The following is a 25,883-nucleotide window of genomic DNA, read 5'->3' as shown; positions in this document are numbered from 1 at the left end:
GAAAAAAGTGACCATGGTGTTCAAACATATGAAGTCTATTAGGTATAAATATGTTTGGGCTTTTTTAGTATTTAAATGAAGCAGACCAAGTTCCTCTACTACATCATCCTTCCACCACTCTACTCTGTTATCTTTTCTTGCAGCAATTTACATTCAATCTCTTTCTTTCATATATATGGGCAGCTTGCTCATAAGATACATACATTAAGATAATTAAGTAGATTACTGAGTCAACTATTTTCTTATCAAAGAAGAAGTGCACCTTTGGGAGGGATTTAAATGAGTTCAGCACAGAGGCTTTGAATATCAACACAAAAAGGATCTTGGTAGGTTCAGGGAGTGGCATGGAAGGAACAGCAGAGACAGTTGTGCAATAAGCAAATGGTATTGTTGTAGAATGAAGAGGATAAGGTGAACCAAGACACAAGAGTAGGGAATTGTGTGGGGCCTTGAACGTGATGGAGTGGAGGAGGGGCAGCCAGTTGGACTGAAAGAAGTGGATGATGCAGTCACTATGAAAGCCAAAGAAGATGAGCTAAGTACTGCATGTTGTGCAGACTAGAGGGCTGAGATATGGGCGTTGAGGAGGAGACTACTATAAACAAATAGGAAAACTTTGATGAGAATTTAAGAAAAAGGTGGATTCCAACTTGACTAAAGCGAGCAGGATTAAAACAATCAAAATGATAGCCATTGCGTCAAAAAGACATTGGTAACTTTTAGAATATATTTTATAAATGTAACGTTGTTCACAGATTTCTGGCACCAAATCAAGGATTATACTAGAGTGTCTAGATCCTGACACTTATCTTCATTAACAGGATAACTAAATGTCTTCTTGCTTATCAGTAAAAACATGTTTTTAAATGTTAGATGTCTTTATAACAGTTGCCCAGTGAAATGTTTGCAAATCTTTACTTTACAAATAATTAAAATTACCACAGTATAAAGAATGAGAAGCGTTGTGAATACCCCAGCAAATGTGCACATCTGAAAAGATAAAATGGCAAAAATTTATTTTATGGCAGGCACCATATTTTGACATAATATAGAAAATCTAATATTTGAAAACAAAGGTGTCAGCGACAAACCATCATCTCAGATACCAACTGAAAGTAACCAATAACAGCTTTAATTTCAACTGTTTCTAAATCTGCAATAGTATGCTACATTTTCACAGACTCTGCCTCTTCAATTTTTAATAGCTACAAGTGATTATATTGCAGCTGATTGATAGCAATGGTATCTCTCTCACTCACACACACTCCTCCCCCACACCGGGTAAGATTTCCTGAAAGGTCATAATTTTAATTAAGACCAAATCTCAAGACTTTGATGGTGACGATTCTTCTGGTAGTGTAGTAGGAAACAAGTTGGCAAATTGTTTGTTCCAGGACATACTACGTGTTCTTTGGATCAGCTCACAGTGTCAATATTGCTTTAGTTAAAAGCATATGGACACAATCACATTCCAAGACACCTTATTTGGTGTCTTCACGGACTGAGGCTATTGTCTAACTATAAAACCTCAGCTTACCAAGGCAATAAGGATCTACTTTGCAGGCTCATGCCAATTCATGTAAATCATGGTTTCATCTGTTTAAATACAAGGATCCTTGAGTGATGAAAACAGTTATGACTGTCACAAACAGTTTGAAAGATTAAAGTAATTCTGCTGCTGGCATATAAAACTTTGTTCCACATCTAAACACAAACTTTGTAAAGTCTGAAATATCATTGCTGGAAAGGATATAAAGTTTTAAGCAAACATTATCATCATTGCAAGGAAGCATGACATATTTTTCATGTTTGACAATAGACATAAATATCCTCCCACACTGTTTAATGTGAGAACTGCACATGTGCAGCAGAGCTAATAAAACATCTCAGTGAAAACAAATGAAAGGAGTGGATGGAGAAAAGAGTTACGATGAGTTAGAATGGCAAACATAAAGCTTTGAAGTTGAAAAGTCATCATACTTGTACGATCTAGTCACAAAATGCAGAATCAGTATTTGATATGCAGACTCAATAGTCCAGATCGCAGAGGTTGGTGTCTTGGATAACTGGCTGTCTTTACAGAGAAATGTCTTCCGGTTGAAGAAGCAGCAGCTTCAAGATCGCAGAGGGTACTTAGAAAATCAAGGAGAATTCTAAACAGTTAATTATTTAATCTTTATATGCTGTACTTTACATATTACATTTTAAATGTAATAATATGATCACTGTCAGGCTTTTTTGGAATTCTTTTTCTAGCCCAGTTTATATAGCACCCAAAGGTGCTGAAGCTTTACAAACTAAAAAGGAGACAAGCGCCCTGCCTGGAGGAGATTATATCCTCAAGGACAATATACAGTTGAAGGATAGGGAATGGGAATCTAGGAAAAATAAAGGGTGCTTGTTAGTTTCATTATATTGATTTAGAATCAATTTGTTAAAGAAGAATTAAAAAAAATATTTTAAACATTAATTTTGTGAATTCTTCATTGTTGGGAAGGCTATATTTTTGACTATAATGTCATTGCAGAGCAGGAAAAGAGATTTAAGCAAACATTATCAGACAGCTCCAACATATTTTTAGAAGTCAATACAGGCCAAGTTTTATAGAGCTCATGTAAATAGTAATCTAAAATACAGTTTCGATATTTGCATGTTTTTAAAAAGCAACAATATAGCTTTAAGGCTTTTAAAAAGAGTAGCATCAAAATTAGTTTCTTTCTAGTGTTTGACAGAGTTACATTTTGTGAAAATTTGTTCTGTTAACATTAGTAGCAGAAGAGAAGTATAAAATAATATTAAGCTCTGTCAAAGGGGTTAATGCCTTTGAGTATGCCTGACTTCTGATCCAACATAGAACACTGTTGGTAGCCTACTTCATGGTTTATGTACTACTTCAACTTGTGACATTATTAGAATGTTTTGAGTGAATAGAGGTTAGACATACCCTAGTGTACCATCATCCTTCTGTGTCTAAAACTAGCAGGCTTTTTAGGTGAGCTTTAAACTAAATAAGAAAAGGTGCTTTTCCCAGCAAAGCACCACATGTACTTCCAGACATACAGAGTAAGGCTGAAGATAATGTTGTTCTGCAGCATAAGAAATCTATTAAGAATAGGAGCATTAATTTACAGAGAAGTGTATATAATGTAGTAAATAAGCAACAAGAAGCAAAAATGATACTAGTTGAAACAGATTATGGTGTAGTAAACAGTGGAAACTTGGTGGGATGAATTTCATATCTGGAATACCATAATAAGTAGGTACATTCTGTACAGATAGAAAGGAAAAGGAAAGGAGGTAACTAGGCAAAAGTATCTACAATTTGATTATGAATAATATGGTGGTGAAATTCTTTGGATAAAGATTTTAGGAAAGAAAAACAAAGGAGAAATATCAAAAAGCATCTGTTACAGGCCCCTAGGAAAGGAGTAAAGAAAGAATTTTTAAAATTTCTGGAAAAACTCTAGGTACATGAAATCACGGTAGACCCTAACTACCCAAACAGTTTTTTGGTAAAAATATAGCCAAATATGCACCAACAGGTTTTAAATTACTTAGAAAACAACTTTATGCTCTAGAAAATACAGATTAGAAACAGAACCGAAAGGAAGGTTACTTACATGTAACAGGAAGTTCTCTGAGATATGTGATCCTTATCTGTATTCCGCTGAGGATTATGCACATGTGCCATGCACTCAGAGACAGAGCATTTTCAAAGTAGTAATGTCTGTCAGTTCATGTATGCGTCCTTTCACTGCCTTCTGGTTTCACCAGAGGCGATAAAGGGTGGGGCAGACCAACCACATCTTTGGTTCCTTCTCCATTACAGATCTTCCAGATCTGCAGCAGAGGGGAAGGAAGGTGAGATTGGAATACAGATAGGGACCACACATCTTGAAGAACTTCCAGTTACAGGTAAGTAACCTCCCCTTCTTCTTCAAGTGATGGTCCCTACCACTGAGAGTCATTAACAAGCAGTACCTAGGTAGGAGAAGGGTATGAAGAACATGACTGAACCATGGAATGGAGGTCCGCTGCGGTGAACAAGGCATCCATTGCAGAATCATGCACTAGAGCATAATTAGAAGAAAAGGTGTGTATCAAACTTCATGTGGCCACCTGGCATATGTCCACAAGGGGCACATCGTGGAGCATGGCGGTAGTTGATGCTTGCGCTCTCATGGAATGGGCCCATACTCCACCTGGTGGGGACTGTCCTAACAATTGGTAGCAGAGCATAACGCACCCTTAGACCCACTTGGGAGATTCTCTGGATGGAGATGGCCTGCCCTTTTATTCTCTCCACTATGACGACAAACAGTCTGGGAGACTTCCAGAATGGCTTCATGCTTTGCAGGTAAAAGGCCAGGTCCTTCAGGACATTGAGGGAGTGGAGCCTCCATTTCTCATTTGAGGTGCGTGGTTTAGGACAGAAGGGGGTAGATGTATGGATTGAAGTTGAAGAGGGAAACCACTTTTGGAAGAAATTTGTGATACAGGCACAGTGAAACTTCATCACTACGGAGCGTGGCGAAAGGGGGGTTGCCATCATGGCCCCCAGTTTGCCAACCCTCCTTGCAAAGGTAATAGCAACCAGGGAGGTGACTTTCATGGAAAGAAGGGAAAGAGAGTAGGAGGCTAGAGGTTCAAAGTGAGAGTTCATTAATGATGTAAGGACTAGGTTGAGGTCTCACTGGGGAGCAATAGCTGAATGGGCAGGTGTTTACGTACAAAGCCCTTCCAGAATCAGATTGTCAAAGGATGGGTAAAAACCAAATGTTCATCCACCAGAGCAGGGATGGCCAACCTGTGGCTTTTCAGAAGTTAATATGTGGCTCCTTGTATGGGCACCGACTCCAGGGCTAGAGTTACAGGCACCAACTTTCCAGTGTGCTGGAAGGTGCTCACTGCTCAACCCCTGGCTCTGCCACAGGCCCTGCCCCCACTGCAGCCCTTCCTGTACCCTCCCCTGAGCTTGCAATGCCATCTCTCCTCCCCTCTCCCTCCAGATCCTCCTGCACACCACAAAACAGCTGATCTGGAGATGCGGGGAGGGAGGGGGAGGCGCTGATCGGTGGGTGGGAGGCGCTGGGAGCTGATGCAGGGCTGCTGATGTATTACTGTGGCTCTTTGGCAATGTACATTGATAAATTCTGGCTCCTTCTCAGGCTCAGGTTGGCCACTCCTGTACCAGAGGGTGGAAAGTGGTAATAGCCGTTGATCATGCACCTTAATGGAGCTAAGAGTGAACCCCAAGGCTTTCAGGTGGAGGAAATGATCTAAGAGCATTGGGATGCCCACAACCTCAGGGACAAGACCTTTCTGTTGGGCTTAAGAAGTGAAATGAACCCATTTGGCTTGGTAGGATCGTCTCATGGAGTCCTTCCTGCTATTGTAGAGGACATCTCGTTCTGTCAACAAACACTCCCATGCTAGCGGAGGCGTCCATTCAAAAACCAAGCTGTTAGGTCAGGCATCCACAGATTGGGGTGCTGGAGTCTGCCATTGTGTTGTGTGTGCAGTTCTGGAAACACAAGGAGCAGGAGAGGAGGATGTTTTGACATGTGGAGAAGAAGGGGAAACCAGAACTGGCAAGGTCAGAATGGAATGATTAAATGACCATTACCCTCTCCTGTCAGAGTTTGTAAAGGATGCATGGCAAGACTGGAAGTATAGGGAAGGCATAGTTGATTTGGTCCAACCAGTTGACAACCAGGGCGTTGCCTTGTGAATGGTCATCGAGTCCTCCCTTTGAACAGTACTGAATGAACTTGGTGTTGGTGTGAGATGAAAAGAGGTCCTTGATCGGAGTTCCCCAGCAACCAAAAATGTCCATGATTACCATGTTGTGCAACTCTCATTCGTGATTAGTTGCAAAATTCCTGCTGAGAGCATGGGCAATCATGTTCTGCATTCCTGGCAGGTAGGCCACAAACAAAAGGTTATGATGTGCAATGCACCCTTTCCAGAGGCATACCACTACCACACACAGTGTTGGGGACCTTGTGATCCTTGCGTATATATGTAGTAAACTGCAGTGGTGTTGGTCTGACATGACAAGGACATGATGAGAACAGACAGCTGGTAAAAATGTGCTGCAAGCCTTGTGTATCACCCGAAGTCCCAGGATGTTGATGTGCATCCTGGCTTCCCAAGCGGTCCAAGTGCCTTGTGTCATGCAATCTCCCATGTGGATGCCCCAGACATCAAGTGATGTGCCCGTTATGATCATCATGCTCAGGGAGGATGGAAGGATGAGCATTCTAGAGCAAACTTGGAGCGGGTTTGTCCGCCATTGAAGGGAAGAGATGACTTCTGGTGGAACGGTAAGAATGCTGTCCATGGGTTGGTGCATGGGGGAAATAGACTCTTTGCAGCCAGAGCTGTAGTGTGTGGAACTGCAGGCGAGCAAAGGCCCTGACATACGTGCACAGTGCCATGTGACTGAGGAAGGAAAGGCATCTGGTTGGGACTGAGGGATTGGAAGTCATCAAGGTGATCAGGTCCAGTAAACTCTGGAACCTGCCTTTTGTCAGATAAGCACATGATGCTCCTATGAATTCCAGGGACTGTGTAAGGTGCAAAGTCAATTTTTTGATGTTGACAGTCACTCCTAGAGAGGAGAGGAGTAGAAAGAGCTGGGACGTTGACTCTTGAGCTTCCTTTCTGGATCGTGCCACCAGCAGCTTGTTGTCTAGGTAAGGGAAGACAAGGACTCTGTCATTGGAGATGAGCCACTACCACAGAGAAAACCTTTTTGAGGACCTGTGGGGCAGTGGTGAGTCCGAATGGGAGAACCCTGTATTGGAAGTGCTAAGGACCCATTCATTCTCAGGAATCATTTATGGGTCATGTGGATGTCTATATGGAAGTAGGCATCTTGCATATCGAGAGCCATGAATTACATGCCTTTTTCTAGTGAGGGAATGATGGCTGCAAGTGTGACCATCAGGAACTTCGGCTTGCAATCGGAATGGCTGAGATGTCAGAGATCCAAGATTGGTCTCCATGCCCCCTTCTTCTTGGATACCAGAAAATAGTTGGAATAGAACCATGTCTTGATAGGCTGCAGGGACTGACTCCACTGCTCCTCTCTGTAGGAGGGAGTCCACCTCTAGAGTAGGCATTTTGTCATGAGAGTGATGGGGTGGCGGATGTGGAGGAGGTAGCATCACAAAATCGATGGTATAGCCATGTTGAATGACATCCAGGATCCACTTGTCTGTTGTTATTACTCTCCATGCTAGCAGAAAGAGTTTGAGATGGTTCCCGAAAAGTGTGGCTGGAAAGTGGTTGATGGCTCTCTAGATGCACTCAGAAATATTGCTTATGAGATGATTGAGTGTGTTGCATGAAGGACTGCACCACTGGAACAGGTGGATGGGATCTGTGGACCTTTGGGCGTTTCTGTGGAGGTTCCTAGGTGATAGAACTGGGGAGTCCTGTAGCGTTGCATTGGTGGTGGATGGTAAAATTTTCACTTTGGCCCTGGCATATATATGCCCAAGGAATGCAAGGTGGCTCTAGAATTTTTCAGTGAGTGCAAGGAATCACCCGTCTTCTGATTGAAGAGGTGTGATTCATCAAAGGGAGGTTCTCAATTGTGTTCTGTACCTCCCTAGGGAAACCTGAGGAATGTAACCAGGATTCCCTCCTCATGATAATTCCAGTCCCCAATATGCATGAAGACGTGTCTGCTGAATCAACCACAGCCTGAAGTGTGGACTATGCAATCAACTTGCCTTCCTCTAAAATAGTTTGGAATCGGGCATAATCATGTTGATATAGCTTATCCACAAAATCCGTCATCTGTTCATAGTTTACAGAATCATATTTGGCCATCACTGACAGATAGTTTAAGATTGGAACTGGAGACCGGCTGAGAAGACTTTTCAACCCATAAGGTCTAACCTCTTGCCCTACTTATCAGCACAGGTGGAGCATGTATGCTGTTGTTTAGCCCTCTCCATAGCAGTCTGAATCACCAGGGAATTGGCGGAAGATGTGAGAACAGAAATTCAGACCCTTTGGTGGGGGGGGACATAGTATTTTTTTTCTGCCCCTTTCAGGGTGGGAGCACACATGGCCAGGGTATGCCAAGTAGCGCATGCTGGTTGGAGAATGGCATTGTTGATCAGTAGGGCCAGCCTGGCTGGTACCGATACATGGAAAATGTCTAGTAGTTCGTGCTGACTGTCCAGCACCTCTTCCAATGGGACCTGAAGAACATTAGCTATCCTCCATAGCAGATCTTGCAATTGATGATTTGCAAGGGAGAGAGGATGGCATTGATGACACAGACGTGTCTGGGGATGATGAGGGAAACCTCTCCAGATACGTTGGCACTGGGATGATTGGCGCATTGTCTAGCCCTGGTTCTGAACGTCTACTCAACAAAGGATGGGGCAGTGAAACAGGGGAGTCCTCCTGTGCTGAATGAGAGAGTTCTGAAGGCGAATATTGGGGCCACGAGTTCCAATATGACTAGCCTGCTTGATCCTGCTGTTGCACCGGTAGTGTCAAAGGAGTCGAGTACCAGTGACTCCTGGGCTGAAGTATGGGAGGGTATTGCCATGGTGCTATCGGAACCCTCTGATAATCATGTCTTCAGAACTGAAGTGGCGACTACGCATAATATCCAGATCCTCAGATTCAGGGGAACTGGAGTCCTGTACAAATGGCAGTGCCAATGGAACTGCGTGTGTTGTAAGAACATGGCCAAAAGGTGGCAGATCCGAGATGGTGGATGGGACTCGCTTAGTAGGTGAGAATACCAGAACACATGGAGACCTCATCTGTTCCAGGGCAAACAGTTCACGAGGCCCAGGAGTACTTCCGAGTCTCACCGGAGTTAGTGGCACCCAATCTATGGATGGAACCAGGGCATAGCATTGGTACTGGCGGAGCTGGACTGAGGCTCCATGGTAGGAGGTGCACTCTTGGACTGCTCAGGCCAATGGATTCCCTGGCCAGGTTCTGACTGTGAGCCCATGGTGACCTCCATTAGGTGCTTCTTAAGCTGGAAGTCTCTGCCTTCCTGTGTACGAGCAGGGAAAGAGAGGCAGATACTGCACCTGGATGTAGTGTGGATTTCCCCCAAACAGTATAGAGAACGTTAGTGCTCATCACTGAGGGAAAACAGGTGAGGGCAGGAAGCACAGACTGTGAATTCTGGCCTCTTTGGCATAATCCAGTACCCAGACCCAGGTGCTGGGGTGGGGGTGAGAGTTGGGGATTGTTTGGTGGGAAACCATGAAAACGGTGTCCCAAGTCCTTAATTCTACATGAACTTTCAGAAACATTAAAATTACTTAAAAATCAGCAAAAATCTTGACTATATACAGGCTTGGGTGTCGTGGGGAACAGGGCGGGAGGGTTGGAGATTGGTTGGTGGGAAACCACCAAAGAAGCATCCCTAGCCCTTAAACCTACAAAACTTCTAGAAACTAGAAACTATTACAAAACCACAAGAATCCTGACTATGTACAAAAACAGTTTTTTGAAAAAATTTGGAAAATGTGTCACTGAGTACGAGAGGACAGCAGAAGCTCCAACTTGGACCATGCAGCGGTGAGTGTGGTCAGCCTGCTCCACTCTTTATCGCCAACGGCAAAACCACAAGGTAGTGCAAGGGCACATGTGCAGACTGATGGACATTACTGTGCATAATCCTTAGTGGAATATAATAGGGACTATCACTCAAAGAAGAAGCCACCATAATTATCATCTTGTAACCAACATAAAGAGGCAACTGATTAGAATGAAAGAATAATACAGAAGCATAGTACCCAGTGACCATGAATTACTTATGTTCAAAATAGAAAGAAATGGGTTCACTGGAAGCAGCAGTACCAGGGTGTCACAAGGTGACTGGCCCTGGATGTAAGGCAGGGGCAGGGCACCTGTGCCAGACTGGTTCAACCCCCTAGCTAAATGATTAATCAGGCCTCGGAAGGAGACAGAATTTGCTCCCAATAAGGGAGCTTGATTGGAATGAGTAATTTCAGGTACAGGAAAGAAAGGGAATAAAAGAGGCTGAGAGAGCTTAGTATGGGAAGAGACAGGACGGGACAGGAAGTATGTTTCTGTGGAAGGGATCTAGAATTGGGAAATTAGGCCCTTGTGGGAGATGTCCTGAGAGAGGGTACAGGGAGAGACAGCTAGAGGAAGCTGACTGAGGGTACGTCTATACTGCAAAAAAACCTCCCCCGTCAGTGAATCTCAGAACCTGTGCATACAGACTCATGCCTGCGCTACAACGCTAAAAATAGCTGTGCAGATATTCCTGTATGGGCTGCAGCTTGGGCTCTGAAACCTGGGGATGAGAATAGGTTTCAAAGCCAAGTCAGGAATGTCTACACAGCTATTTTTAGTGCCATAGCGCGAGCCCAAGTCTGTAGACCAGGGCTCTGACCTTTGCTCCTGTGTTTTTTTTTTTTTTTTAAAGTGCAGACTTATCCTGAGAACCAGTAAGACAGCCAGGGAGCTGGGAAGAAGTTGTTAGAACTAACTTCTAGAAGGAGCTGTTGTAAACCCTGAGTTGATGGGGCAAACTTCTGGCCAGGAATTTCATGACTTAAAGAAACACTATGTTAAATAAATGAGACCATAGGGGACAACTCTATGGGCTGCAGCACCCACATACAAATATTAGTGGGTGCTTAGCACCCATCGGCAGCCAGTTTCTCCCTCTCGCTCACAGCACCCCCCACCCGTTGGTGGCCCCACCGATCAATCAGGTCTTAAGTTCCCTTTCCCCCACACCCTCCCCTCCATGGGGCACTAGGTCAGAGAAAGTGAGAGCACTCTGACCTGGGCTTCACTTTCCCTCCCTGTTGCAGCACTAGAGCAGGCAGAGCGAGGAGTGTATGGATCAAAGCTTCTGCTCTGCACAATCCCTGCAGCCCATTCAAGGGAGTACTGTATTGGTCAAATGCCCAGCCACCCACTACAGGGCTGTCTGAAACTTTTAAGAAAAAAATGACTAAACAGTAGAGCTGTGTGCATAACTGATTTTTCAGTTGCCTGGCAAGTCCAAAAAATCAAAAACAATTTTCATTTTGCATCGACCCAAAATGAAAAATGTTCAGGTTGAACAAAATGTTTCATTTGACCTAACGGTGAAACAAAATGTTTTAATTTTGAGCTTTTAAAAAATTTTAAAAGAATAATTTTCAGGAAATATTGAAACAGAAGTCATTTTGAATAAAAAAAATAAAAATGTTTTGTTTTGAAAATGTCAAGAGAGACCATTTTGATTATTTCAGAATTGTTAATTTTTGTAAGTTTTTTTCTTCAGATCAAAAACAAGTTCACAAAATGTTTTGGTCAATTCAACTACATTTTTCAGCAAAAAAAGGTTTGGATGAAAAATTTCAATCAACTCTACTAAATAGTCAAGAACTAACCTCTTGCCATTTTTCACAGGATTACTAAGCTTGTCTGAAAATGTGCTATTGGCTGACAGCAACTATCTTGGTCAACAGCTCTAGCTAGCTATCATACTGCTCCATTACCATAGCATCTGAGCACCTCACAATCTTTAATACATTTATTCTCACATAACTGATTATCTCACAACCTCCCCCTCCCCAAAATCTTTTTCAGAGTCACTGGTTCCCAGAATTGAGTTCCCCATACTGCAAGTATGGCCTACATTCTTTGTTCCTAAATATACACATTTACATTTAGTTGTATTAAAACGCATATTGTTTGCTTGAGCCCAGTATACCACGAGATCCAGATCCCTCTGAATTACTGACCTGTCCTCTTCATTATTTATCACTCCCTCAATCTTCGTGTCATCTCCGAACATTAACAGTAGTGATTTTATGTTGTCTTCCAGGTCATTGATAAAAATGTTAAACAGCGTAGCACCAAGAACCAAGCCCTGCATGGCCTCACTAGAAAAACAACAATTCAATGATGATTCCCCATTTACAATTACATTTTGAGATAAATTAGTTAGCGAGGTCTTAATGTGTGCCATGTTAATTTTATATCGTTCTAGTTTTTTTTAATCAAAAAGTTGTGTGATACCAAGTCAATGCCTTACAGAAGTCTAAGTATAGTACATCAACACTATTACCTTTATCAAACAAACTTGTAGTCTCATCAACAAAAGATATCAAATTAGTTTGACAGGATCTATTTTCCATAAACCCATGTTGACTGGTATTAATTATTTCCCCTTCCTTTAATTCTTTATTAACTGAATTCCATATCAGCTGCTCTATTATCTTGCCCAGGATTAATATCAGGCTGACAGGCCTATAATTACTTGGATCATCCATTTACTCTTTTTTAATATTGGTAAAACATTATCATTTTTCTAGTCTTCTGGAACTTGCACAGCATTTCAAGACTTATTGAAAATCAACATCAGTGGTCCAGCATGATCCTCAGCCAACTCTTATAAAACTCTAGGATGCATGTTATCTGGGCCTCCTGATTTAAAAATGTGTAACTTTAGTAGCTGCTGTTTAACATCCTCCTGAGATACTAATGGAATGGTAAGAATGTTACCATCATCATCATCTGAATACATCATCTGTTTTTTTCCCCAAATAGAAAACAGAAATATTTAACACTTCTGCCTTTTCTGCATCTTTATTGATAATTTTACCATTTCCATTTAGTAATGGATCAGTAAGATTGTTAGGATTCTTTTTGTTCCGAAAACTTCTTATTGTCCTTAAATCTGCTGGCCACAGATTTCTGCTATTTTTCCCTTTTTTCCTCATCATTTTCTACCATTCCTAGTTTCTGATTGATATTAATTATTATCAACTTCCCCTTTCTTTCATTTGTTTATATGTTGTTTTTTATGGATACCTTCACTTTCCCTCTAAACAAGATAGGAGTTTTAACCAACACAGCCTTCTTCCTCAATTGTGGCTTTTTGGGCATCGAGTAAAAAGTGTTATTCTGATGAAATTCTTCCTCTCAGATGATTTGGCTCACAATTGTTTTCAGCTTTGTGAAATTGACACTCTTAAAGCACCAAACATATATATTATTGATCTGGATTTGATTCTGTTTGCACATTTATAAATGTGATAAAGTCATTGATCACTTGAACCTAAATGACAATTATTTTTTAGAGCTGTGAGCAGTTCCTCTTCACCTGTCAATTGGATTGGTCTCAAAAGTCTGCACTGCTTAATAAATCCAAATGTCCCTCCCTACCATGTTCCAGCCTCCTTTGGTACATGGTTTGTCACGGACCTTTTCCCAAACAGCTCTCTTCTCCACTAACAATGATTTGCAAAATCTATTGTGCCCTGACATGAGACTGCCCACTCTCTGACCTTGTAAATCCAATTATTTCCTTTAACAGTAAAGTATTAATCCTCTTGTTGCTTTCTCTGCTGAGAAATGTAAAATGGGTTATGTTTGTCCAACTGCTGAAAATCCAAATCTTCTGACTTACTGTGGAGGCTACCTCATGTCCTGAAGAGCTGGAGGAAGATGTCTAATGTATCAGAATCACTTATGTACAGCCAAGCTTTTGCCAATCGACTGTCTCCCTGCTGGGGTTGTAGTAGCAGCATATTGGGGAAGTAATAAATATATTCTATGAAAGCCGGTCCCCTTCTCTCCAATGTCAGTTGCATCTTTTTTGCACGATTTTTGGGAGGATAGTCAAAGATACCAAGAATTATTCTGAAAAACAAATGCCAATGGCTCCTGGCTAGCTACCTCCCTTTCTAATGCTATTTCTTAGCTGCAAGGTGCTATACTAGCAAACTATTTTCTCACTTCCCAAATACTGGGACTAAGAAAGCAAGCCTTAGTTCAGCTGCTATCCCTTGCACTCCAGCTGTTTCGTAAACTCCTCTCCCAGTAAGGTACTTTTTCTCTTCTGGGGAAGAAGGACAAAATAAGTGTTACCCTTTTTGTGCATCCATTATGTATCGTAGCCCTTCTGTACTTAACTTTTTGAATAGGGGTGCCAGATCTCTAATGTACTGATATTTAGGAATTCCTTGTATTAGTCCTAAATCAGCTATTCAGTTTATTATTCCAGTATGGAAGTCTTCCCGCCAAACAGCAGGTTTTTCTGAGTAATTCATAGACTTTTATGAATTGAAGAAACATTAAAAAAACCACCTAAACACATCTTTAAGTCTACAATTACAAAGTTCCTCTAATTCTATCAAAGGAGTGTAAAAGATGAGATAAGTAAGGGAAATTATACAGCAACTCCACTGGAAAAATAGTAAGTGTATGGTTGTTCGTATTACTGCTTTCACATTATACAGTTAAACTGATTAACGATTGTTCCCACTTCTAGTTGGTGCATTTGAAGAAAATCCTTTTTAAATATCCATGCTGACCTGAAATGTGCTAATGTACTATTAACACCATTTTGCTCATCAGGATTTCACAATTTCCCCCCACACACAACATACAGGATAGGCAAATGTTATTATTTACATTTTACAGACTGGAAAAGTTAAGCCCAGAGAAATTAACTAACTTTTCCAGAGTCATATGGCAAGGACTAAACCGGGACTAGAACCCAGTGGTTCTGGTGTTCAGTTCTCTGGTCTAAGCAATAGACTACACTACATCCTATTGCACAAAACAGTTCAGACTCCAGCAGCAGTAGTTTATCCCTTCTAGCATTTCAACATGTCAGTCTCCAGAACAGTCTCTGTTTTTACATACAAAGCAGCAAGATTATCACTAATTAGAATTAATTGTAATTAGGAAAATGCAAACAGTTCTGATAAAACAAACCAATCTGGGGGTTTTCTTGAAGTATTTACAGCCTAACCATAATTAGGAAGTTCTGAAAATTCTGTGTATGAAGAAAAACCTGGATTTCAGAGAAGCAGCGGAACTACCAGACACTTATCTAAACTGAAACTCTGAATCTTTTGAAATTTGCCCAATACCAGCTCCAATACCATCACGCAGGATTTTTTAATTTTGTTTTCATGTACCTTAAATGTATAATTCTGTAGGACTTCCATTGTAAACCCACACAGAGTACTATCCCTTTACTGTAAAACTTCAAGCTATAAGTAAGTGACTTCATAAGAAACTGGGTTAAAGATATTATGAGTCTGCAGGTTTCAATATATTACAATTTCTTGATTCAATGAAGATGTAAAAAATAACTTGATGGAGGGGCAACAAAGATACCCAAAGGAAAGAAATAAAAATATAACAGCGTGATTCTTTTTTTACTGTTCTGAAAATGTCTTGATTTTTGGGTGGTGGTAGTTGTGGTTGTAGTATTCATCTATTCTTGTTTTACTATATTCATTTCCTCTTCCCTGTTTTCATCAATTTTTACTCTTGTATGAAGCTCCCCTTTCTCTTCACTCTTTTTTTTTGTCTCCTGTATTAATCTGTTTCTCTTCAGTTCCAACTTCTATTAACAGCAAGTTTCCACTGCTATCTCATTGCTCACCAATAAAAAAAAAAAAAGTATCAGTTTTCAACTGCACAATGATCAAATGCATGGATGTTTTAAATCCTTCAGAAACAATGTCTATACTGATTTTGTGTATTTAAAGGACTCGAGCAATAGAGGTTTATTCATTTCATTCATATATGTTCAGGGGTGGTAAATTTACATTTGTAGTACACAGGGTGGCTAATCTATTTTTGATGTCTATGTTTAGGGAGAATTGTGCTGGATCAAGATGAGCTGGGAAGCATTTGAATATTACAAAAGCACAAAAACTATATCCAAGCAACATTAAGGGCCTGAAACTTGAAATCACAAAAAGCAACAAAGTTTGGAATCAAGATTAAATCTCCAGTGTTCAGCACAAGTTGTGCTGAAGTATTGAAACCTAGATTTCCTGTAATACATGGACCGTTCCCACACGTGACTCCCATCTCTCATATCTTTATTGCCTGGCCATAAACTCATACATAAATGGTGTAAACATCCTTGGTAATAATTTCAAGGTTGCACACTAAAATTAACACCATCCTGGCTAGAACTGTGTTAAATGTTTCCAGTGTAACTTGCCGCCATACAAAACTCACCTCTTTAAGATTTTGTTACAAACGGGTGCAGACCAGGTTTAGCCCTTCAGAACTACCTGTGCCAATTAATAGTAAGACCAGGGGTGCCAAGTGTCACTCATGTCTCATAAATATCACACATTTAGTAGCTCTGCCATGCATGTCCTACTGCATATAAGCAGGGAAGCATCCAGCAGTAGTCAGAGGAGAAGAGGGGAGGGGAAATAAGTAGAGTAAGCAATGACAGCAGCAGACGGTGGTGAGATACAGTATTAGCTCAAAGCTCCTCCAGCAAGATTCAGTCCTCTAGCCAGTACTGTTTTTTCATCAAGTCACATTTGAAGAAGGGAGTCCCATTTCTTCCATACATGGAGAAGCCATGTTTCTGAAGGATTTAAAACATCCCATGGAGAATGGGATGACTCAGGGGATCAGTAATGGGACATGAAGTCTTTTATTTCTTGGTCACTGGTTCAAATTAGACCCAGATTGATAATACCTATAAATTGTTACTGTTGGACAGCTGTTCACAGGCCTGTGTGAAATGAATGGTTTAAATCTCAACATCCTTAAAAATGGAAAAGCATCCAGATCACTTGTCGAGCCTCAGCAAAGAGAGCTGGACTAAATGAGCATGTTGGTTTTCAGTTTCTGGTGGCAGCAACTTTGAATGAAACCTCTAAAATGAGGAAACAGAAAAAGCAATTTGGTTAGAACCTTTCATGGGAACAAACATGGTGTATGAAGAGGTGAAATGCATTTGTTGATTTAACCTAATCCCAGACACTTGCTCAGTCTATTGAATCATCATACCACTAGGCAATCTCCACCAATGCATGCAATGATGGGAGTGCTAGTGTACATCAGCTGCTGTTATTTTTACTACTGTCACAAATTTAGATCAGGCCTGAATGACAGTGATAAAAATGCTTGTTGCCAGTCCCAGTGTGGGTACCAACAGTGGGGCTACACTGCTGGTAACAATGGTGGGAAATTTTAAAGGAAAAGAAACCTACACAGTCTTAGAGATGTCCAGAAAGAAATAATGTGATGAAACCATTAAAATAATTAATCTGCAGTATATCACCAGGATCATTCAAGACTTCAAGATGGCTAGCTGAGCTAACCTTGAAAATAAAAAGCTACAGTAAAAGAGGACATGGAGGTAGTAAACTTTTTAAAAACTGTTAGTTAATCCCAAGGATAATAAAACAATGAGTTTTTCTTCAGTTCCACTTATTGCTAGATGGGAATTTTGTTACCACTGGATGAAAGATGAAGACTTGTCTTGGATTAAAAACTGTTTAAGAGACAGTAAGTAAACCGTAGGAAAAAATGACCAGTAACTACTAGGGAAAGAGAATAATATTAGGGTGACATAGCGTTCAGAATTAGAGTTTGTGCTTTTTGTTATTTATGTATATGATACAGTAATCCATATAATATTTAGTTTAAAACTGAAGCAAAATAGTCAAGTAAATATATCAGCAGAACTGGAGCCAGGACACCAGGGTACCATCTTTGACTGTGCCACCAACTTACTATGTTACCTTCGGCAAGTCACTTATCCTCTGTGCCTGTGGTGTGTCCCAACCAAAAAGCAAGAAAGACAAGATACGAGAAATGTGGTTTAATTAGGCCACATCTTTATTAACTCAACCGGGAAATACCCAGCATACAATGCATGTTATTATCTTTTCCTTAATTGTTCCTACCTACCTGGGAGAGCTGCTGTCAGCCCTGCCCCTTCCCTGGTTCCTGCCCATTGCTGCAACTGTGCCACCCTCCCCTCGTATATAGGTTAAAGGGGGCTGTATCCCACTGTACCAGACATTAGGAGCAGCAACCCTAATGCCCCAGCTTCCTTAGAGGATACTTTACTCCTAAGTCCACTTCCAACTTTGGTTTATCAAGGAACCGTATGCCCTATGGAACGAGTACCTGAACAGGACACTTGCCACCTGCTAAGTTGCAACCACTTGATTGTACCTCCTTACCTACCCAATTGGGCCCCTGACCCATTTTGGGAATCTGATGAAACATACCCTCCCCAGCCAATCTGGCAATGAGGGAAAAATTCCTTCCTAGCCCTGAAAGAAGAAAGCGAAAATAGTGTAATGCCCACAGCAGATCATAAAAACCCAGTCCTACTCTGTCCCATGGGAGGTTGTGTGCTGCTGGTTTGTGGTGACAGAGCATTCTCTATAGAGAGAATGAGGTATAAATACTCTCCCTCTCCCTCCCTCTAACAAACACATAGCAACATGTGCATAAATTATCAAAAAATTCCAAAACAAAACCCACTCTATTGCACCCACTTCTCCCCCTGGGGCAAGAAGAAGAGAAGAAATATGATAGATGTTTAGCTGGATTGCTTAACACATCACTGAAGGTGCTTAGCTATGATAGTGATGAGCATGGTATCAGAACATACTCCTGGGGAAATTCTGCGCCACTGCGCAATGCAGAATTTTGCAGAAATTAATGTTTTGTGTGCAGAATTTCCTTTCCCCCACAGAAATGGGCTGCAGTGCTGCTGGCTGCCACTAGGGGCTGCTGGACCCAGCGGAGCCCAGCTGGCACATAGAAGACACTGCCAGGGGAAGGGGGAGAGAGTAGAGAGTTCCTGGAGGCTGCAGTTCCCCGCATGCCTTGAGGGAAGGAGATGGCAGCATGCAGGAAACTCCACACACGCCAGGGACCCAGCAACAGCAAACCCAGCTGTTTCTCCCTCTGGATCCCTGGCTCTAAGGGAGAGGGGGCGTGTAGGCTGGGGGGGACACGGCTGGGCTCGGAGGGGGTGGGGGCATGGGTATCTGAGCTAGGGAGGGCCCTGTGGCTGGGCTCTGTGGGGTAGTGGGTTCAGGTGTATTGGCGGGGGGGGGGGGGCGTGACTGGGCTCTGGGGTGGGGGAGGGATTGTGGGTGTCTGGCCCCTCAGCTGGGCTCTGGGAGGGGGCAGAGAAACAGAAACTGGGTTGTCATAGGGGTTTCTTTAACTCTCTACTCCTGGGGGAAATTTTGTGTGTGCCTGTATTGTTACAGACATACTTGCTGACAGGTATTTTGAAATAAATTACCAAAGTAATTGAATCTCATGAGATTACATAGTGTTATTTTGATAAATTAAATTAAATTTGCAGAATGTTGCAGAATTTTAAAAATATTGTATGCAGACTTTTTAATTTTTTGGCGCAGACTTTTTAATTTTTTGGCGCAGAATTCTTCCCACAAATAAGAGCCCACCCAGAATAGTCTAGACTAGACTAGAGATAATGGTTACACAGTTTGTAAAACTACTTGATACCATATGAGGGGTACAAGTTCAAGAACTTTGTTATTATTATAGTTATCAACTGCCTCATATAAGAGGTAAGTGGAAAGGTGTCAAACAAGAGCACTCTAGAAAGACACCATGATAGCAGCTCAAACTCAGTAAAGACAAGTGGAAGAAACAGTGGTACGTTCTAACAGGTTCTGAGTTAGGAACTACCCTAACTAGGAAAAGTTCTAGCCATCAAAGTGGACAGCTCAACAAGAATGTTTACTCAATGCACAAGTGTAAGAAGGGGAAAGAGAATGATATGGAAAATATTGTGATGCTGTTTTGTAAATTGATGGCATATCCTTACTCATCACCTTAAATACTATGTACAATTACAGACAGAACATCTAAAAAAAAGCTGAAACAAGAACAGTACAATGATAAGCAGGAATGGGTGCTTCCATAAGAGGTGAGATTAGAATGACTATAACTATTCAGGCAAAAAAGAAGACATCGAGAGACAAATATACATAAATAGAATATAGTGGATACCAGCCAAGTGCTCTTATTTACTCTTTCCTACAGTATTAAAAAACAAAAAAACACAACCACACCACAGACCAAGAAGGCATGCAACAAAATTAAAAGCCAATAGGTTCTAGTCATAAAAGGAAATATTGTTTACTTAGCATATAATTAATTCACAGAACTCACTGTCACAGGACACTATTGAAGCAAATATCTTTTTTTAAAGTTAAGACATCTATAGGAATAAGAATATGCTCTTCACTTACATTGGCTGGGATAAAATTAACAAAATACAAATTCCACGTACATGGATCAACTGAGGTCAGGAATAAAATTTTCCACATAATATAATATTGCACAATTAAATGCAATTGATATCTTTCCTGTAAAACATCTGGCCTTGGCAACCATTGAGGACAGGGTAAAGGACAACATGGACCTCTGAGCAGCTTCAATATGGCAGGTCCTATGGCACTAAGAATCAAGTAATCTACAAAAAACACCAACACGATGATCTTTAAAAAGAAGTGTTTGATTTTTAAATTCTGATGGAGAAACGCTAGCAATTAAGGTTTATTTACTTATGTATATCTGGGTTGTCTAATGAAGCTGGTTAGTCCCAACAGTAGTGAGGCATAGGCTTAAAGGAAGGCAAGATAAAACAGCATGTGGGAGAATGCTAGTGTTAATGTGCACACATACAGCTCACTATCTCACCTCCAGCACTTACTGCTAAAGCTATAAATACGAATTGCCAGTTAAATGAGATGAAAAGACAACCTACAACAGCCATACCTGTGGATTCCTTCTTTTACAGGGTCCCTGCTAACTTTATGAGAAACTTAAATACATGTATTACATTTTCTGGAAACATATCATTGAGAACTTGTTAGAATCTGTGACAAGAAACTTGTAGCCTAAGTAACAGCCACACAAATTCATGATTTAAAAACTCAAGCAAATTAGGTTAAGTACAATAACCTTGAGAAGGAGAAGTGTTATATTGAGAAATGTCAGATGTAGTTTAATAAGAGCTGTTGTTCAAAAACAGTATTTACTTAGGCAATTATATAATTTTAGTACTGTAGCTTCATAAAGTAAACTTATTTAAAGATCCCCTGATGTTAGGAGGACCGTTATAAAAGAAAGAAGATGAAGCCAAATTCAGAAATCACTTTCTTTTAAGTGTGGCAAGAAGTTATAGCTTATAGAAGAAAAATTAAATGGCTATGACTGTTTCAGTGATCACAGTTTTTGTAAATATGAGTCCTTTCAGGAATCAATTGAGTCATAGTTCTTGTGACTTCTCAGACATTAAATGCTAAATTGCTTCAGACTTGGCGAGTGATATTGCTCATTTGGGAATACTAACTTCCTTGTATAGTCACCATAATGGTTACAACTGGTTCTGATAACCTTTAGGAGTGTCTCATATAACTGCTGTGACAATACCAGACTCTGAGTTTCTAACTGAGATGCACGATACCCAAATATGCAGAAAAAAGTAGAGTACAACTTCAGCAGAATAATCATGGAAACTCCCCTCGAATGAAGTTTCTTATAACTAATGTGATTTTTTTATGCTGCAGAACTATTACAATCACAATTACTGGCATTCTAGAATCACCACTCCAAAAACATTTTGTGTTTTAATCAATTACATTGAATAGGAATAATTCACCCTTTGAAATACGCACTTTCATGAGGATTACCTATTACTGTCCACTGAGCAAACATTTTTCTTATATTTCTATAACATGGCACTGTGTAGGAAATTAATCACATGTAACATTGTCATGAGGATTTGGTGTAGTGGCTGCCTCTGTTTCCCCCCACCTCTCTTTGGTAGATTACCTTGATCTTTGACTAAGTGCTCTCCTGAGCTGGACCCACACCTGCCCTTAAAGGGACAGCACATCCTGTTACACATTATCCCATCCCCCCCTTTTCTATCTCCAGGGCAGGCTCTCCATAAATTGTTAGAGCCTTACCTACATCGCCCAGCCAGGATGACATTTCCTTTTTAACCTCAACAAGGAAGACTAACAAGAAATGTGTGCTGCTTGTATTCTTCTCATTGAAGAATGAAGTGGTATGGCCATAGTTTTCAACTCAGCCTGTACAACCAATGTAATGCACATATTCTTTAGTGTTCATTAGCAAATAAAGGTTTATGATGAGTGCCACTTTTGAAATGTCCAATCCTCCTGTGGCCATGGTGGGGCAGCCAAAATTGGCCTTTACCTGGGTGGAACTGGCAAAGGGCTGACTCATTGTCTGAGAGCACTCTTCATGGATATGGATACAATTATATCATTCACCATAGAGAAAATCCTATAAACAGTCAGCCCCTTTTGAGATTCTTACAAACATCAAGGTCCATGAATCTTTGCCTGCAACACCCAGAAGATCAAGTGCTTGTTTTCCTCTTCCACCCCCACTATTTTCTCGATTGTGTTCTGAGATGTACAGCCAACTTTGCCTCTCTCCTCTGGTGATGACAACTCCTCCTCTGTAATGCACTTCAAGCATCTTGGCATTACTCTGCCAGAAGGATCTCCACCTCAGTGGGAAGCTCGTCCAGCTTCTCCTCCAGCAGCAGGTGCTGCTCTCCATCTCTGCCATTAGCCAGATTAAATCCTTTTTCCTCAAGGCCTATGTCATAACCTTTTCTTTTAAGCAGCCATCTAATCCAGCTCCTTCATACACTCTTTTACCTGGGACTGCAGACGGTGGAGTTCTTTGATGGCTTCACCTCATCTTTTATTAGCAGAATGGATCTGGTCTTCCAGACTTGGTTCTCCAGACCGTTCGGCCATCTCCAAATTTTCCCTACCAGCTTCAAGCATGGAAAGCTCTTCCTGCATCTGTTCCAGCTGCTCCAAACCACACTTCAATTTCTCCAGCTCCACTCTTTGCTCTCTGTCTTCCTCCAAAGCTCTGGTCAAGAACAGTCTTTGTCTCTCCTCTCAGGCCTCCACATCAATGCGGCTGCTCTTCTCCACCTAGCTATCTGAAAGATTCTTCTCTGTGAACAGTTGTTCTATCTCCTTTTGTTTCTTTACCACATTGGCGATGCTTTGCATCTAGGGATCCAAGTCCCCTTTCAAAGAACTTAGCTCTTGCTGCCAGAGCTGTCCCTTGGGAATGGCGAATCAGGCAACTGCTTTGGGCTCCGTGCTCTGGAGGCCCCTGCACTTCATTGTGCATGTGTCATGCGGGGACTGCTAGGCTGGCCTGGGGGGGGGTTGGGGTTAGGGGTTCAGGGGGCCAGGCTGGCCTGGGGGGTGGGGTTAGAGGTTCAGGGGGCCAAGTCGGCCTGGGGGATTAGCAGGGGGCCTGGCGCCAGCAGTAGGGGTTGGGCCTGCACTCACCGGCAGGAAGCGTACGTTGTATTTCTTTTTCTTGCTCGGCATCATGGGGCTCAGTCTCAGTCTCTGGCAGCAGCGACTCCAGCCTGCCCCACTCCACTGGTTCCCGGCATTGTGCGCCACCACACCGGCCGCCAGCACCCTAGCGCTGCCAGAACACACCAGTGCCTGGCTGACTGCATTCATTGCACTTCCGCCCCAGACCTCTCCCCTTTTCTGGGATCCCCCAGCACAGGGGGCCCCTTCGCCCTTAGCACAGGTGCCACCCTGTGACTCTCCATTGTCCTTCACCCCCCAGCACTGGTGTCCCCTCCCCACACCAGATTTCACCTGTATAAAATGTTAAGGGGGGCCCATACAGGTTGATTTGTCCCAGGCACCCCACCTCTCTTGGAACAACCCTGCTTACTGCACGTGGGTCTTTTCTTTCCCAACCCTTGCAGCTTCACTGGACTCAGCAAGGTTCTACTAAAGAATGCAGGACTTATCTAAAATGTCAGATTTCGGTGCCAGAAACTCGGGCCTGGTCTACACTAGGAACTTACACTGGTATTGCCACATCTCAGTGGTGTGAAAAATCCACTGCTCTGAAAGGCATAGCTATACTGACCTAATATGCAGTGTAGACAGCATTAGATCAACTGAAGAATTCTTCCATCCATCTAACTACTACTTCGTGGGGAGGTGGATTACCTACACTGACGAGAAAACCCCTCATGTCGGCATAGGTAGTGTCTACACAGAAGCGCTACAGCGGGGCTGTAAGAACTTGCAGAGCTGGAACCTGGGACCAAGGGGATTCTGTGCTGCTGATGCCATTACATCTCCATGGGATGCTTAAGCTGAGCTCCCACATGAGGACCTAGTGAGGAAGTGCCACCCAGGAGGGCCTGAGTGGCAGCCCCTGGAAGCCCTATGATAGAAAGCTGTCTGAGCAACAATGCAGACTGCCTGCCTGTCTCTGCTCCAGACTCTGCTTGCAATAGATCCTCGACTCTGGCTTCCAACTCTGGTTTGTCCTAGGCTTTGGTCTTCAATCTCTGTCTGTAACTTGGAGCCTGACCCTGAGCTCCTGGTAACCTGACCCTGCCTGCCTCCCGATGCCTGACTCTCGGTTTTCCCTCTTGGACCTTTAGCTCCCGGTACCTGACTTGGCCTGACTCCTGCTCCAACCACTAGTCTGACTGCCCTTGTTCCAGTTGTGACAGGCACAGCTACATGCTCCTGTAGTATTTTAAGTGTAGACATAAACTCCCAGACTTACAGTGTATCAGCTGCACAACTATTTAGGGTCTACCAAGATCCTCCCGTTACTGACTCCATGCCACAGGGTCATTTCCCTGAGGACCTTCAGCTGTCTTATCTACATGGAATTAGTTTTTAATCTCAAATCTTTGACTTAATATGAATACAAGATTAGGACATTTTTCATGTCACTTTTCCACAGACTGGAAGATTTAGATTCAATTTATTAAGTAACATTCTATCCTAAAGCCCAGTTTTATTGCACCTAGTGATTTAATGATGCAAAAAACCTCAAAGAAATGGAGAGCTAGTGAGACTATGGCAACATTACCGGTCACTGGCAAGTGATGCCTGAGGTTTAAAGATCTGTGGAATTATTAGTACTTACGATCCATAACTGATATTATTTAGCTTCCAGTTTTGCAGCATTGGTTATTTAAGACAGCATACTAATGTATGTATATCAAACTCTCTAAACACTAAAATATGAACAAAAAGGTTTAAGAAAAATGTGCTTGCCTTTCTGAAAAAACTCTTCCAATTTATCCTTGAAGGGCTGGAGATGCTGTTCTGAAGATTCTTTGCAAACGACTCTCATCTGCTTTTCACAGGCTACAAATAAAAGCGCAAAGTTAGATACTTTAAAACTGAATATTTAACTGACAACTCTTAAATAACCCTATTATTTCGATAATTGTATGCCTACTCATTTACTATTCAAACTTTATCAAGCACTGTATATTTCACAATGCATCTGCCTTGCTGAATCTAATAACTGCATTAAAGTTAAAAGTAGCCTCAGCCACAATTGCTGAAGTACTAGACAATCTTTTTTTAAATATAGGTTATATGCAGTAGAATTCAGCTTTTGTAATGACTGCTTGTAATGGGAGTGGGTTGGAAACTAAATTGAAGCCAGTATAGATCATGAAGTACTGGTATAATTTATTAATGTTTGGAAGGAACACCACTCCATCACAAATGGACCACCACAAACTGCCCCAACTGATGTCTGAGTTGTGTTAAGGAATAGTCCCATGAAGTATGCAGTACAGCAGTCTAACACGAAGGTAACAAAGATATGGATCACTGTGGTGAGGTCCACTTCCAGAAGAAGAGAATGCAACCTTCAGGTCAAATCTAAGTGGTAAAAGCATCTCTTGGCTACCGTTGCTTCCTCGGCATCCCAATATAGCTGCAGATCCAACAGGACTATCCAGGTTGCCAAATTAGTAACAAAAGGCAGGCAAACTCCACCAATCAAGGGAAGATTTTTTTAGTTTATTTTCGCAAAACCATGAGCATGATTTTAGTCTTATCTGGACTGAATGTCAACTGCCTTGCCCTCATCAAAATACCAACCCCAGCAAGATGTTGGATGAATTGGTAAACTGCTCTCACTGCATCTGATATAAAGAACTAAAACTGGTTGTCATCAACGTATTTCAGGCATCAAATCCCATGCCAGCTCACTGCCTCCATGAG

The 25,883-nt window shown here is 41.8% G+C and overlaps 1 protein-coding gene across 2 annotated transcripts in view; it reads right to left on the bottom strand.

The window, feature by feature from the left end:
- The window catches only part of LOC128836781 (formin-like), a 248,220-nt gene that overhangs the window by 49,044 nt on the left and 173,293 nt on the right, over nt 1–25,883 (bottom strand). For both annotated transcript variants that reach the window (XM_054027364.1, XM_054027365.1), the window contains one exon: nt 24,918–25,010. In XM_054027364.1, coding sequence (XP_053883339.1) covers nt 24,918–25,010 — 93 coding nt within the window. The remainder of the gene's footprint in view (nt 1–24,917; nt 25,011–25,883) is intronic.

This window comes from Malaclemys terrapin, chromosome 4 (assembly GCF_027887155.1).
Source record: "Malaclemys terrapin pileata isolate rMalTer1 chromosome 4, rMalTer1.hap1, whole genome shotgun sequence".
Classification (NCBI taxonomy): domain Eukaryota; kingdom Metazoa; phylum Chordata; order Testudines; family Emydidae; genus Malaclemys; species Malaclemys terrapin.
Note: the sequence above shows the minus strand (reverse complement) of the source record. Positions and strands in the feature narration are given on the sequence as shown.